This window comes from Peromyscus leucopus, chromosome 8a (genome assembly GCF_004664715.2).
Source record: "Peromyscus leucopus breed LL Stock chromosome 8a, UCI_PerLeu_2.1, whole genome shotgun sequence".
Lineage (NCBI taxonomy): Eukaryota > Metazoa > Chordata > Mammalia > Rodentia > Cricetidae > Peromyscus > Peromyscus leucopus.
In genome coordinates this window covers 28,996,932-29,010,845 of record NC_051085.1, presented here as the reverse complement: position 1 = coordinate 29,010,845, position 13,914 = coordinate 28,996,932, and the positions used below count along the sequence as shown (strand labels likewise).

The following is a 13,914-nucleotide window of genomic DNA, read 5'->3' as shown; positions in this document are numbered from 1 at the left end:
GTGAGTGACAGGGAGTCTGTACTCAACACAACTGAATTCAGCCCTTACAGAGTTCAGAGTTAGAATCGTTCCACCGTGGGCTGACGGCGGGGCTAAAACCTTACCGGCTTGGGAACTGTGTATGAGCTCCACATGGGCATCTTGATGGCTTTTCCAAACCACTGATGTATCCGCTATGGTAGAGGAGACAATGCTCTTTGTTCTCCTGGGTCACCCTGGGCCTTCCAAATGGCAAGTTTGCTTTCACTGTTTCTGTGACTAAAATAAAAAATGACATAAAACTTTCGGGACATCAGCAAATGGCACACAGTAGCTACCATTCTCTGACGGTGGGTTCTATGTCAGGTCATTGGATTAGTATTTTGCAGCAGTCCTATGAGATATATTGTTATCTCGTTACACCCGCCACGAAAGTCAAGTTCAGACATGTCACTGGGCCACCCCAGGGGCTCAGCAAAGACCGGAAGCCTTCCTTCCTTACCTCCCTATCATTGAAGAGCTCACAAGCTATAGCCTAAGAGAATTGTTAGAGAGATTCATTATCCATTTCTGCTATGTGAGGTTAGGATAAGGCAAGCAGGGCCTGGGCTGACATGGAATCTGCTGGCACCTTTACTTTAAACTCAGTTTCCAGAACTCAGTGAAGTGAACTTCTGTTGTTAGGTCACCATGTTTACAGTGTTCTAACATCCTGAAGAGCTAAAGAGAGTTTCTTTGATATGTATGTATGTATGTATGTATGTATGTATGTATGTATGTGTTTGTACTTAATATGTTGTTATAAACTCAACTGTAAAAACTTAATAATATCAGCCAGGTGGTGGTGTCAGAGGCGGCAACGATGGCAGCAGTGGTGCACGCCTTTAATCCCAGCACTCGGGAGGCAAAGGCAGGCGGATCTCTGTGAGTTCAAGGCCAGCCTGGGCTACAGAGCAAGTTCCAGGAAAGGTGCAAAGCTACACAGAGAAACCCTGTCTCAAAAAACAAAAACAAAAAAAAAACTTAATAATATCTAGAAAAATTATATTTGGACTGCACATATATGAGTTTTTTCTTATCATTCACCCCCAGATAATATACCACAATAACTATTCTCATAGCCTTGATGTCATTATTGGATATTATAAGTAATTCAAAAACGGTTTAAAGTTCATGCCGGGATATGAGGAAGTGACATGTACATACTACACCATCTTCTATAAGGGCTTCAGCATCCTCAGATCCAGGGTATCCACAAGGGGTCCAAGAACAACCCTCTATAGATATTAGGGATGACTGTATCCCTATTTTGTAACTGATGCAACTGAGCTACTGTGACTTTGATACTTACAAAATAATAAATACATCATGGTAATACTAATGCAAAAGACACTTGCAAATTCTCTCCATGGACTTAAAAAACAAACAAACAAACAAAAAAACCTTTACAACTACATGAGGTCGATACAACTACTGTCAATGAAGACACAGAGGCATGACAAAATTAGATTTTCCCAGGCTAGACAGTAGGAAGGCTCCAAAGGACAGGTTCAAACTCAGCATTTCCATTTGTTCATAGCTTAGAAAGGGAATGGAAGACATGGATGAGGCACAACCATTTCAAGAGTGTTCCTGGGAACACTGTAGCTCCAGGCTGGCTACTCTGTTCCTAGAAGAAGTCTATGTCTGTTTGCTTGCTCCTCTTGTATATTGTCCATAAAATCTACATTCAAAAGTCTTTGTGAGTTCAGTTTGGAAAATCATCCAAGGGCAATGTTGTGAATTGTTGTTAGCTCTAAGTATCTACTGACTTACTGTCTCCTTCGGTGAGATTGAGCATTTGATTAGCTTGTTCTAGTTGAACAGTCTGTAAGATGAGAGAGAGAAGGGAAGACATAAGTCAGGTTAGAAAGAATGACCAAGAATATTTCTGTAAGCAATGGTACAAAATATTTTACTACCGGACAATGAACCCAGACTAATCTGTGATTAAATTCCAATTATGTCGCTGCTTAGAAACACAGAGGTATTTCTGCCCCTGTGTGTGTGTGTGTGTGTGTGTGTGTGTGTGTGTGTGTGTGTGTGTGTGTGTGTTTGCAAAGATATTGTTAATGCAGAAAAGCATCCTGATACCAGCTGGAATTAAGTCGGGATGACCGCATCCAGATGCTTCTCAAACTTGGGTGTGGATACAGATGCCTGAAGGACTTGTTAAAGTTCAGATTCTGATTCAACAAACCTGGGAGAAGGCCTGAGTTCCCACATGTCTTTCTGATTTAGAAGAGATGGTAAGCTAATTCTGAGGCCACATTTTGAACAACAGGAATTCTTTCCAGAGGAGGACTCTGGGGTTACAGTCAGATAGAATCGCAGGATTTTGAATAGTAGTATATCTAACTTCTCTTGGGCCCCTTTTATCTCTAAAATATGGAACTGATTACCTATTTTATATTATTAATATTTTTCATGGCAGTTCCATTGAAGCTGTCTGGAACAGAAAGCAGGAAATTGCCATCTGAAGATAAATACACAAAAGAGAACTCTACACCCCTCCTAGGATCTTTTCCTACAGACTTACCATTTTTGAGAAATTTTACTGGACTTCTATCCTTCAGAGTCTTCACCCATAGCAATGAGGAACAGTTCCTACCTATACCACTTACATTTTAAGTTACTCTTCTGATCCTTGTCCTTGGCTCTCCTAGTGAAGTTTCTCATAGTGAAACTTTACCTTATCAACAGTCTCCTGCGATCTGAAGCCTTACTTCTGGACTCAGCCCAGAGCTTAATCTATTCAAAAGACCTTCTCTGTATATATTGCCAGTTTTCCAGTGTTCAACTGCCTCCTGGCAGATTCTGCACTACTGTTCAGAAAATGCTACACAGCACATACACACACCATGAGTGTGTCTAAAGCCAGATTATAATCCCCTTTCCCTCTATTCTAAATAGCCGAGGACACCATTTGATTCTTAAACTGTAAGAAAATGGTTTAAAAGAGAACTCAGAGTGCCATGATTACTATGTTGAATGTCTAAGGTGAGTTCACATGCAGTAAAATGAACAATTCCTTTCCAAACAATGCTGTCCAGTTCACAGAGAATACTCACATACTTAACCTTATAGCATACACACTATAATATCTCACTTCCAGATACAGGTCAGAGAAACAAGAGGTATGTACTCAATAAGCATCCAGGTCAGAATGTAAACCTGATGGCTCTTTACATTCTTGTAAAGACACGAAGCTGTTACTTACAGAGTTCAGCTCAGAACATGAGCAGTTCAGTGTGTCTGCAGGCAATGGAGTGGTAAAGCCACAGCTGGAAGGTGTTGACAGTTCCCCGGCATGAGATGGCTCATAAAACGGTGCCTTCAGAAGATGGTTTAGACTACCATGTGTACCGTTGTTTGGTGCTGGTTGAATGCGTAGGAGATCTGTTATTTTTAAAAAATAACAATCAGTTCAAATTAGCTTGGACATGGAAGGCAACAACTCCTTTGTGGGGTATTGGGGGTGGGGGAGAGTCACCCAGAGTTTAATGTCTGTTATAAAGTCTGCTGCAATGTAGTTATATTTTTGCAGATATGACTTAGTTTCATGACTTCCATCCCTAAAGTCTCCAGCCTCTTGTCTATACTGGTGATGAACCACAGCAACTTCCATGAACTATTCCTCTAGAGAAAAGCTGCATTGTTTAAATGATCTCTTTGCTCCTTAATCATACTATGATTGTGGAGTATATAAAGCTATACTCATTGTTGTTTATTTGTTTGTTGTTTTTGTTGTTATTGTTGAGACAGAATCACCGTGTAGCCCTGGCTGACTTGGAACTGGCTGTGTAGACCAGGCTGGCTTGGAACTCCAGAGATTCACCTGCCTCTGCCTCCCTAGTGTTGGGATTAGAGGTATGTGCTACCACGCTTGACAAAAACTATGTTCTTGGGGCAAAGAGATGGCTCGGTGGTTAGAAGCATTGGCTGCTGTTAGAGAAGACCCTAGTTTAACTTCCAGCATTGATCTGGCAGCTCCCAGCTGCCTGTGACTCCGCTTCCAGGGGACCCAGCACCCTCTGGCCTCTGCAGGTATCTGTACCTACACAGTGCACAAAAATTCATGTAGGCACATATATATACATAGAAAAAAATTAATAAACTTTAGAAAACTATGCTATTAATAAAAATACATTTCTGGAAAGTTAATTTAAAACCTTACAGTCTATTTATGTAATTATATAAAAATTCTCTAAGGATGAATATTTGTTTTTAAAACTTAAATTACAGGCCAGTGAGAGGACTCAGTAGGTAAAGGCAGTTGCTGCCAAGCCTGATGGCTTGAGTTTGATCCCCAGGACCCACATAATTCCTGTAAGCTGCATATCAAATATTTTACAGGCATCGTTATTTTAGAAGTTCTGAATGATAACAGGGTCATTTGGAACTGGGCCTGACCAACCCTTTTTGCTGGAGAGGCTCTTTCTCAGGTCTAGTTAACTACCTTTGGTGAGACACTTTCCCCTGAGATACCGGGCAGGTATTAATATTGTCAAAGCTGTTAAAATCTATTAAAGATCACTATTAGTGTTGATAATAAGTTCTTCATTTTCCTCTAAATGAACAAAGACATTAAGGAAGGGGTAATACAGCTCCCCATTTAGCAGCCTTTGGATTGTCTCTTGCTGTCCTTCCTGCCTTGAGTGAAAGGACGCCAGGACGCCATAACAGCCACAAAGAGCGCAACCACAGAGACAATGGCGGAGACCGCAGAATACCAGAAGCAATAGAATAGCAGTAGCAGCCAACGCTGAGCAGTCCACAAACCAAGCTGTGAAAGCCTCAAGGTAGGGGATTGCTTGGCAGCTGAAGAGGGCAGTGGTACCCCAGCCTCCTGAGCGACCTGTCTAGATGCCCCCAAACAGTCCTGTCAGAGGCAGCCCCACCCTGAGTAGCCTGGCACTAAGCAAGCTGAGGACGCAGTCTGGGCAGAGATAACGGCAGTGGAAAGAGAAAAAGATACACATGGCGAGAAAGTGGACAGTCCATACTGACAAAGGATAAACAGCTCTGCGGAGCCAGAGAAGAGAACATGTAGACCTTGGCCACCAAATGAGCTCCAGAGGGCTGTCAAGTCTCACAGCCTAGGGTCTCAGACCCATGGCCACAGCGGTAACACCCCCAGCTGCCAAAGGCCAAGAGGTCTGATACACAAGACCTGCTTGAGGACTGAACACAGAGGGCGCCACTTGCCGCTGCTTTGACTGGTGCTGCGGCTGCTGCTCACCAAACTCGGGTAGAAATAGAAATAGAAGCTGCCAAGAAGCCAGGGCTCTAAGCGCTCCTCCCTGCCTACCCGTGACTTCTGTCTGGGTAGAGCAAAGTGCCTGGCAGACAACTCACTCACACACGCACACACGCACATGATAGCAAAATCCGATGTCCACTATGGGGCTCTCATTAGAACAAAAAGCACACGCTTCCTGGAATGAGTGAGATCACACGCAGCGCACAGATTTCTGACCATTGTCTCTCTGGCCCCCCGCCTCTCCCTTCCTAGAAGCTCTTTGTACCCTAAAGTCCCTGAGATACATGTAGAGAACTTTGTGTAATAAGAAGTGTCCAGCAAAATGAGACTCTGTTACCCTTTGTAGTTCCAGAGGACTTCTCCTTGTAATAATAGAAAAACATTTTTAGCTGAGTTTTTGTGTATACATATGTATGCATGTGTGTGTTTTTGTATATGTATATGTGCATACAAGTGCACATGTATATGTGTGCATATGAAGACCAGAAACTGGTATCAGGTTTCTTCTTCAATCTCTTTCAACTTTATTTTTTGAGACATGGTTACTCAGTGAGACTGAGCCTGTCCATTAGACTGGCTGGCCAGTGAGCCCCAGGGATCTGCTTGAGTCTGTTCCATCAATAACTGTGAGGAAACACTTTACCACAAGGGCTGAGGATCTGAACTCAGGTCCCATAATTGTGCAGGGAGCAATTTACTGACTGACATATCACCTTGGACTTAGGTATGTTTATCTTTTCAAAAATTAGAATTGTTTTATTTTTCTAAATTTTATTAAATTATCATTTAGTAACTAAAATATTTTAAAAAAATCTTGGCTTCCTAAGATATAAGATTATCATTATTAGTAAAACAAAAGAAGTTACTTTTGCAACTGAAAAATTCTCAATAAGAAATTTTCCTTATCTTTCTGCTTCCCATCTTCCTAATACAGGGCATGTAGCCTTCAATTTATCCCCAACTTCAAATAAGAAATTTATTACAAACTCCTGCACCCTTGCTGTGAGCTAACTTAAACATACTCACCACACAGTAGATTATAAACTTCAATATTTTCAAATGGTTCAATTTCAGTGTTCTCTTTAAAGCTGGGTCCATGTGCCAAAAAGATTGCCTACATGATAAGAGTTATATTATTACTAGATTGCTGTGGATATTACTCTATATAAATAAAACACTGATGGCCAGTGACCAGGCAGGAAGTATACGTGGGACAAAGAGAGAAGAAAATTGGGGAAACAGGAAGAAGGAGGAGAGACATTGCAGCCACCACCAGGAGAAGCAGCATGTAAAGACGCCGGTAAGCCACCAGCCACGTGGCAAGGTATAGATTTATAGAAATGGGTTAATTTAAGATATAAGAACAGTTAGCAAGAATCCTGCCACGGCCATACAGTTTATAAGTGATATAAGCGTCTGAGTGATTATTTTATACGTGGATTGTGGGACTGCGGGGCTTGGGGAACCTGGAGAGAAGCCCTCCAGCAACACTAGATGACATCTAACGTAACTGACAAAGTATATGAAGAGACATACATTTCTGTTGCAGAATATTTGTTTATACCATAAAGATGTGTCTTTGCCAAGGTACCTTCTGATTGGTTTAATAAAGAGCTAAATGGCCAATAGCTAGGCAGGAAGAGGTTAGGCAGGACTTTGGGGACAGAGAGGACTCTGGGAAGGAGAAAGGAGAGATGAGCCAGATGCAGAATGAGTTGGACACACAGAATGGGATAGATGTCAAAGTCACATGGTAGAATGTAGATTAATTAATTTTATTAAAGTTATAAGAACTAGTTGAAAACAAGCCTAAGCTAAAGACCAAGCTTTCATAATTAGTAAGTCTCTGTGTCATTATTTGGGAGCTGGATGGCAGGACAGAGAAAGACTCATTACATGTTTCCTTCTGGGACAACTCCCTATTTGTTCCTTAGACCTCTGTAAGAATTTCTTTTAGAGATGAGAAATGTTTTTTAAAACAATTTGCACCTGTGATCTGCACCAATCCCACTCAACCATGATACAAGCTGTGTTTGCTTCTGTCTTAACTTGCTTCCCCAGTTCCTCACATGCAGCAGATTAGAGGAAGCAAGCAACAGTAGGAAACCTATATCAGCATAATTCCTGGACATCTACAAACATGCATTAAAAGTTCATCATATCACACTATGCTCTCTGCTTATTCCTTACATATCACTGCTCAAAGACTGCAATGCCTGAGGGGAAATGCTGATGCTTTGAGCATTAAGCATCGACACAAATTCCTAAACTCATCTTCTCTGACACCTCTTCATTTACTTGTGGGGTAGCAAGACCCAATACGTTGATTCATATTTAATTAATCAATTCTAACTTGACATTATTTGACAGATCTCATTATCTAAGATTGAAAACAACTAAGGTAAAGCAGCAAACACAGAATTTTTTTTTTTTTTTGGTTAATGGAGTACCCCAAACAACTAATTTTCCAAAGGTAGGAGAACCAGGTTGCAGAGACCACAAGTCCGGTGAGGGTTTATTACAGAGGAGTGTGAGCTGTGCCTTCTCCAGGGACCCTTCTTCACGGCTCCTTCCCTGGGCTTCAGGCTCCACAAACTCCTTGTTTTCTTCCTCATTATCACTTACTTCTGTGTCTCTTTGCTTGTGAGTGTTTCCTCCACGGCTTCAAATAGAGATGCCCTGCACTGAGTCCCTGGTTTTTCTCTGTGTCTGTACTCAACCCCCCAAGCGCAGCACCTGGATCTCTATGTTTTAAACAGTTTCTGTGCCTGAGACTTTCCAGCAAAGACTCTCACGCTCTTCAACATCTCTCCTGAACATTTAATATGCACTGCAGACTTGCATGCCCAGCCTGTCTCTTGCTTCCTCCTTCCCAATCAGCGGCAGCCAGAGTCAAACACCTTCCAGTAGTTTGCCAAGGCTCCCTTGTCCCCAACAAATGATGAACGCCAAACTAGGGTCTCTGTATTGGTTATTTCTTGTGCATAGGACACTCACTCTTCCCTTAAATATTGGAAAAATTGTTTCATCTTCGAGTTTCTGCTCAAATGTCCCCCAGGATCTCTGACTCTGTCTCACAAAAGTTGCACACCACCCTCAAAGATACCCCAAACCTTACTGGGCTCTACGTTTTCGCTGTGCAACACAGCAGTTCGCCCACCCTGCCAAACCACACATTCCTTCTTTATTTGTTAGTTATTTCTTATCGCACTATTGATGTGTTTGTTCTTTAAAGCTGTAGTATTACCTCCATGCTTTTAAATTCATTGTTGTAGCCGTGTGTGCCTCCTCCACAGCTTGAACTTGTTGCGCTCCTGTGAAGAGGTAACACACTGGTCAGTGGACTGATACAAGTTGTTATTCTAAGTCAAGCTTTGATGACTATTTATATAGCTTCTGTGTTCTAAGTTACTTTTCTGATAACCAAATACACACCTTTTAATGGTCAAATCCACAGCCATCAATAAACCAAAGAGCAGGACAGAAAGAATGAGGATTCTAGCTTTTACAAAGAGAACTTAAGGATTGCTACCTCTAGGACACTGACAAAGGAGCAATAATAGTAAACACAGATTGGAAGGTTCCACCTTCAGGATGGCTCAACAGATGAAGGCACTTGCTATCAAGCCTGATTGAACTCTGATCAATCTCCAGGACAAGCACAGTGGAAAGTGAGAACCAACTCCTGAAAACCGTCCTCTGCCTCCACATGCACACCATGGCACATGTGCCCCACACACATACACATGCTTGCTTATGTTGGAGAATATTATTTTAAGATGTGTTACAGCCAGGCGGTGGTGGCGCACACCTTTAATCCCAGCACTCAGGAGGCAGAGCCAGGTGGATCTTTGTGAGTTCGAGGCCAGCCTCATCTACAGAGTGAGTTCCAGGACAGGCACCAAAACTACACAGAGAAACCCTGTCTCAAAAAACCAAAAAACAAACAAACAAACAACAAGCCCCCCCCCCAAAAAAAAAGCCTGGCATAATTGTACACCTTGTATGTTCATGTTAGTGCTGGGTTGGGGGTTGGGGAGATATGCAGATCGCCAGAGCTTCCCAGCTGGTCAGCCTATAGCCAGTTGGTGAACCCCAGGTCCAGTGAGAGTTCCTATTTCAAAACGTAAGTTAGAACGCAATAATAGAAGATATCCTCTGGCTTCCATCAACACTTGTGCACCCATGTGCACACAAATGCACCACACACACACACACACACACACACACACACACACACACTTGCCAATAAAATTTATTCTACAAAAGAAAAACACTTGATAGGCAAAAACTTAGGGTTTTTTTTTCCCCAGCCAGTCCCATAAGTAGCTACATGGGCAGGCAAGCCTTGAACGCACAGGCTGATACTGGCCAGACCTCACTGCCAGTTTTTGAAAAGGATACAAAGCCCGTCATTTGGAACTGGGCTTTGGCACATGGTACCTAGAGGCACTGTGGTGGCCGGACCCACCTTTTATAATCCGAGGTCATTATGTACCAATGACCTCCTGACTTCTTTGATTTTATACACCAAACAGTAAATACTTAAGAGACCGTACCTCCATTTAGATATATTAAATTACTAACACCTTATGTTTAATAGTAGTTTAATTTAAGGCAATACTTTCAGAGAATGTGGTCTTGAACCAGGATACCCAAGCAGAAGACACAAAGGACTAAGAAACCCATTCTCAAGGAGAGTCTATTGCCATCTAGTGACAAAGTGAGGAACTGCGTATGGTCTGGTCAAACTGCATTTCCAGGTTAAGCTGCACTGATACCTACTAGGCCAGAAAATACAGAACAACACTGATTCTGCTGATATTCACTCATACATTTAAAAAAAAAATGCTAAAATAATATTTTAAAACTCAGTATCAGTCCAGGTGTGGTGGCATACACTTTTAATTCCAACACTCAGGAGGTAGAGGCAGGCTGCCTCCATACTGAGTTTCGGGCCAGCCAGAACTACATAGGGAAAACCCATCTCAAAAAAACAAAAAACAAAAAACAAAAACAAAAACAAAAAAAAACAAGCAGTGGTGGCACATGCTTTTAATCCCAGCACTCGAAGGCAGAGGCAGATGAATCTTTGTGAGTTCGAAGCCAGCCTGGTCTGCAAAGTGAGTTCCAGGACAGGCTCCAAAAGCTACACAAAGAAACCCTGTCTCAAAAAAACAACAAAAATCGGAATCCCTTCATGACAAGAAAGTAGATCTGTATTTGTTCTCTGGCTTATGTACTCAGATGTGTCGCCACCAATTAGTGACCAGGGCCACCAAAAGACTATTTTATGGAAGCCAGGAAGACAATGGTCTTAAAGAGCCAGCTAACCATTCCGGCGATGGCCACCCTCAGCCTGGATGATGACAAATCCTTAGCTGTCTGTCTATCTGTCAGGGTAGAAATGTGCTGTCACTCATATCTCAGGAGCACTTCTAAGCATTTTCAACCCCCCTTTATATTTGATCTGTATTATGAAAATTAAGATGCTAAGAGCAAATGTCTAACAAAAAATCAGCAAAGAGGAAGTCCTGGGTAGCATAAAAAGGTCAAGGCATTGTGGGTAGTCAGAGTTCACCCCTAGTGGGAGGGCAGAGCTGAACAAGCAGACCACCCAAGATCTCTGCTGGGAGTAGACAAACCTCATAGCCAGCCACTGCCGATCCACCATGAGATGAGCTTTGTCGATTCTGACATTGTTGGCATAGTGCAGTCGTTTCGGCAGATCAGGAGTCAGGTAGGGTTTGAAATGTTGAATGGGTTTCCGGCACTGGGGGAAAAAAAAAAAGATGAGCATTTCTCCATAACACCTCAAATATGCAGACTAACTTCTAAAACTTCAATTTAAGCCGGGCAGTGGTGGCACACGCCTTTAATCCCAGCACTCGGGAGGCAGAGGCAGGCAGATCTCTGTGAGTTCGAGGATAGCCTGGTCTATATAAAGTGAGTTCCAGGATGGGCAGAGCTGTTACACAGAGAAACTCTGTCCAAAAAAAAAAAACCTCAAGGCAATTTTTAACGATTTTTTAGAAGTGGATTTGGTGCTGGAGCAATAGCTCAGCAGTCAGAGCACCTGCTGTGCCTGCCAAAGACCGGGGTTCAGTTCCCGGCTCCCACGTGTAGCTCACAATCACCTGTAGCTCCGGTTCCTGGATCCCATCCCATCCCTTCTTCTGACTCCCTCAGGATCTTGCAAGCACATGAGCACATAAACTCATTCAGACAAACATACACATAAATTTTCAAAAATGAATATTTTCCAAGTAAGTGGCTTTAAGATTAACCAATAAGGTAGAAATGTTAACCCTCTTATCCACATAGCCAAATATAATAATCATGTTATATTTATCACTATGCAACATTACTGCAATCATTATGTTGAAATTGAAATTTTGTTTAAATGGTTAATGTCTGTCTTAAATTTGTATTCTTGGGTGTTGATCTTACATTACCACAAATTTCTCCTCCCTTTTTTTTGACAGAAAATTAATTATGTGTAGATTTATAGTGACAACTTCAACTTTTGAGTCTAATTGTATATGTTAATAGATATGGATACAAATATACAAGTCAGTTTAATTGTGCCCAAAAATCCCATCAAAATCGACTCATCTGACTTATAAATAACCATTCCCTTAGCTCACAAATCACTTAAATAGCTTTTGAAACTAAATACATTCTCCTATTTGTAAAAGTGCACGGGTTCATCACAAAGTAGTAAAATTTTATTTTAAAAAACTGTTCAATAATTATCATTTTAAAACTTTAAAAATGAAAATCACATTCGTGCCTGCTCATGCAAAGTAAACATGGAGAATTGAGAAACAGAATTACAAAGAAACTTTCATAACCTCTATGAGAAACAAAATCGGAAAAAAATACATACACATAAGTAAGAATATGAGGAAATGAAAATTCCTCTTTCTTATTCTTGTGTATTTTAAACCATAGTATCTCATCTTAATTATCAACCTTGTGTCACTCTTATCTCTTAGGCAACTTACAGGAGGAAAATGAGGACTATGAGATATGACATAAAGACAAAATTTAAAAGAGATGTCGGCAATGGGAGAGTAAGGAGACATGATCAAACCAAGGAGGAAAGTGAAGGGCCCTCTAACAGGCCCCGGCATGGCAAGCATGGCTCCAGCAGGCTAGCCCTCCCCCCTCCCCTCTCCCTTGCTAAACTATTAGATGGCACACCTAAAGCTAGCCCCCAAGGCCTAGTCCCTCATTTTACCACCGACTCAATCCTGAGACTGAACACCAAGGTCCAGCAACCAAAATCCATTATTTGGCCACACTGGCTAACTTGTCCAATCAGGACCTACCAACTCACCCTAGACTTAGCCCTTTCTCCTCAAGAAACACCTGTTAAACCGGGTGGTGGTGGCACGCGCCTTTAATCCCAGCACTTGGGAGGCAGAGCCAGGGGGATCTCTCTGAGTTCGAGGCCAGCCTGGGCTACAGAGTGAGTTCCAGGAAAGAACGAAAGAAAGAACGAACGAAACAAAGAAAGATGTCCGATCTAAATGCAGCATCCCTACCCCGTCCCCCACTTGCCCTTGGGGTAATAAATCTCCTTGGGCCTGAGAAGTTGGTGTCTGGACGTGTTCTATACCCACTCCGAGGCCCCCTTACAGAGGGGAAGTATTTATTGCACACTTCTGCCAGGTTTCTGCTTCTTTGCTTTGTTTCTGTTCGGTTGCCTGTTTCGGTATCTTTTCTAGACTTCGTACTCTCTACATCAGTGTTTTTGTCACTTCCTGGCCGGCACGTGGCAATGCTGAGTACAGCTCCCCACAAGAGAACAGAGCACCGTCTCTGAGATCGGCAGGTAACTGGACCGATCACACGTTTTCTCTGGGTGTGCAGCTGAGGTAAATCCAGAGAAGACGGGTTCTGAGGAAGCACCTGGCTATTCTTCGTGTTTTAGAATTTGGTGCACAGACATCAGGTTTAAGGTTAAAACGTGTCTCTCATCGTCGTTAGCATAGTGTGGAGGTTCCGCTTCAGGGCTGCTTGAGACTGCGCTACTACGGGGTTCCAGGAAAAGCAAACCACTTCGAGGAGAACTGCAGCCCGGTCCTCCCAGGCTATGCAGCTCCACACCAAGCCTGCACATGTGACACCTTGGGAAGGACCTCAAAGCCTGCATTCATTCCTCAACTCTTTGCGCCTCTCGGATATCAGAGATGCGCTCCTCTTCCCCAGCATAACTTCAGCTGCATGCAGATCATTGAGCGATGGGACACAAAGAAAACAATTGTGTGTGAAGAAGCCTGAAGAAACTTGGAAGCGCAAAGCCTTCCAGTATGAGCGCTGCATGTACGCAGTTCACCGGTAGGGGGCGAGGTTGCTTATCAGTTCTGAAGGGTTACTGTGCTAGCATCTCTGAATTTGCAAGAGGTTACAGATGACATTAACCATGTATTCAGTGTTTCTTTATCCTCAATAGTTTATATTCCATCTTCCTGTTTTTGTTCTGACTCTTTGCCACGCACACTTAAAACAATTTAGCGTCATTCATAACAATAATAAACTAATAAATTCCATACAATAGGAATATACCTGTATTTTAACAGCAGCAACAACAACAATACACATTAATAGATCTTAAACATGGAAAT

General features: G+C 42.3%; 1 protein-coding gene across 1 annotated transcript in view; it reads right to left on the bottom strand.

Annotated features, from left to right (window-relative positions):
- Enpp3 (ectonucleotide pyrophosphatase/phosphodiesterase 3) overlaps positions 1–13,914 on the bottom strand; it is a 77,890-nt gene that overhangs the window by 20,231 nt on the left and 43,745 nt on the right. The window contains 7 exon segments of the mRNA XM_028877404.2: positions 105–157; positions 160–258; positions 1,795–1,846; positions 3,239–3,417; positions 6,308–6,395; positions 8,529–8,595; positions 10,927–11,054. Coding sequence (XP_028733237.1) covers positions 105–157; positions 160–258; positions 1,795–1,846; positions 3,239–3,417; positions 6,308–6,395; positions 8,529–8,595; positions 10,927–11,054 — 666 coding nt within the window.